This window comes from Blastocystis hominis (genome assembly GCF_000151665.1).
Source record: "Blastocystis hominis, Singapore isolate B (sub-type 7) whole genome shotgun sequence assembly, scaffold_29".
NCBI classification, from domain to species: Eukaryota; class Bigyra; order Opalinata; family Blastocystidae; genus Blastocystis; species Blastocystis hominis.
Window position 1 is genome coordinate 3,540 of NW_013171837.1, and position 1,954 is coordinate 5,493.

At 45.3% G+C, this 1,954-nt stretch overlaps 1 protein-coding gene; it reads right to left on the reverse strand.

Annotated features, from left to right (window-relative positions):
• Positions 1 to 1,094: 1,094 nt before the first annotated feature.
• GSBLH_T00003204001 (uncharacterized protein) lies at positions 1,095 to 1,673 on the reverse strand. XM_013041907.1 has 3 exons: positions 1,644 to 1,673; positions 1,486 to 1,612; positions 1,095 to 1,453 (listed from the first exon to the last, which is right to left on the reverse strand). Exons 2-3 carry the CDS (start codon positions 1,505 to 1,507, stop codon positions 1,212 to 1,214), a joined length of 264 nt encoding a protein of 87 aa, XP_012897361.1. The 5' UTR covers positions 1,508 to 1,612; positions 1,644 to 1,673; the 3' UTR covers positions 1,095 to 1,211.
• Between the last annotated feature and the right edge of the window lie 281 nt (positions 1,674 to 1,954).

Consider the following 1,954-nt stretch of genomic DNA (forward strand, 5'->3'; position numbering starts at 1 on the left):
CCCGACGGCATTGATCACACGTTCTTCGAATGGATGGACTATCTTTGCAATAGTCGTTCCGACGAGTACGACACGCTGTTGACATACAAGACGTGGTTGAATCAGTTCCGCATCTTCGCCTTCCCGTTAGCCGAGTGGTTCCCGATGCGAGCATCGAATCAGATCCAGTTCGAAATCGAGTTGGAAGAGGATGTTGCAGCGACGATCCAGATGCACCTCATCATGATCCGTGCCAACACTGTGGGAGCGTAGGGGAGCCGCAGGTTTGTATGGTAACTAATATCACTTAAAGATTTCAAAACATAAATATAAATAGATATGAGCAACAAGATTCAGGTTTTCGATCTTTCCAATGCTTCCAATGCTTCCAATGTGTCTCTCACTTCGAATGGATTCAAGAAAGAAGGCGAATCGGCTAAGTATGTTTGCAAGATCACCGATGCTACCATTGTTTTCGTGGGTGACAACTCGAAGTTCGAAACAGACAAGAAGAAACTGTTCAACACTATCTCCATCACACTGCCCAAGGAGCAATCGGAAGAGTTCAAAAGAATTCTTGATGAGACGAAGAGAGATAGTCGATCGTACAGTGAATACGAAGGTGAGATCCAGTTCAAAATGAAATTGAGTCCGAACACGAAGATCGTGAATAACGACAAGAAGCCCATTAAGATCGATCTGCGAAATGTACCCTGTACTGATCTTCGTGAATACAAGGACGCAACGATCGATATCGTAGTAACTGGTACGAGCAATGAATTTGAGGGCAAAAATGGTGATATGTTTTCGTACATATCTCTCACGGCAACTCAAATCAAGATCAAGAGTATGAATAGTGTCTTCGATTGCGATTTCTTGTAAGAGGTATGTGTGATAGATTCCTTTTTCACTTTGGGCGTCGCGGATGTCGTGATAACCAAAGTAAATAGGGGCAACGCAGTTGCCCCGGGAAGCCGAAGGCTTCCCACGAAGTTCCTCCCTAATAAATGGAAGATAGTCCGTACATTCCCAACATAGACACTACACTACTCTCGATCAAGAACCGAATAAGACGATTTAACCATCGATGTCCGTACAACAACAAACGATTGACGAGAAGAACAGAAAATACGCTCAATCAAGCCGAAGTAATGCAGGATACCATCAAACAACGGATGGAGAATGAGACCGATGAGGAGAAGAGCAAGCAATATGCCAAAATACTGAAAGAATTAGCCGACTATATCCAACCAGAGCAGACCATTGACGAGCAATTGCAAGACCTTCGACAAAACAAGGAGAGCATGGGCATTATGAAGTTCGACTGGGAACTCGATTGTCAGGACACATTCCTCAATCAATTCACACTCATCATTGCTCCTTCCAAGTCGGGCAAGTCGTTCCTCATCAACCAGTTGTGCTACGAGATACCTCACTCGTTCGACAAGATCTGCTTCTTCATGGGAAAGGTGAGCTATGAAAACAAGTGTCCACAAGTGCTCAAACATGTCGCCAACAAAGCAGGCATCAAGACGCAATGGATCAACACCGATAGTGAGGTGCGTCCTGACTTTACCGATAGTGAGGACGTCGCGTACAAACAATTGAATGACGATGGATCAAGTGTGGCGATCTACAATGACACCACATACCCCTCGATCTACATCTTCGACGATTTATATACGAAGCCGAACGATCACTGGGTGGTGAACTTCATGGACACCATGGCTTGCATGAGTCGACACCGGAAGACGAGTTGCTTCATTGCATTCCAAGGATTCACCAAGTTGAGCAACAAGATCCTGGACAACGCCACTCGAATCTTCTTGTACTATGATATCCTTGGACGAGAGGATCTGTGGCGCAAAATGAAGATACCACCACCGAGTAATTTGAGTGAGGTACTTCGTGATATCCAGATGGGCATGCACACACGATGGTACTACCTGGACGACGATTCGCTGGTCGAGTACGT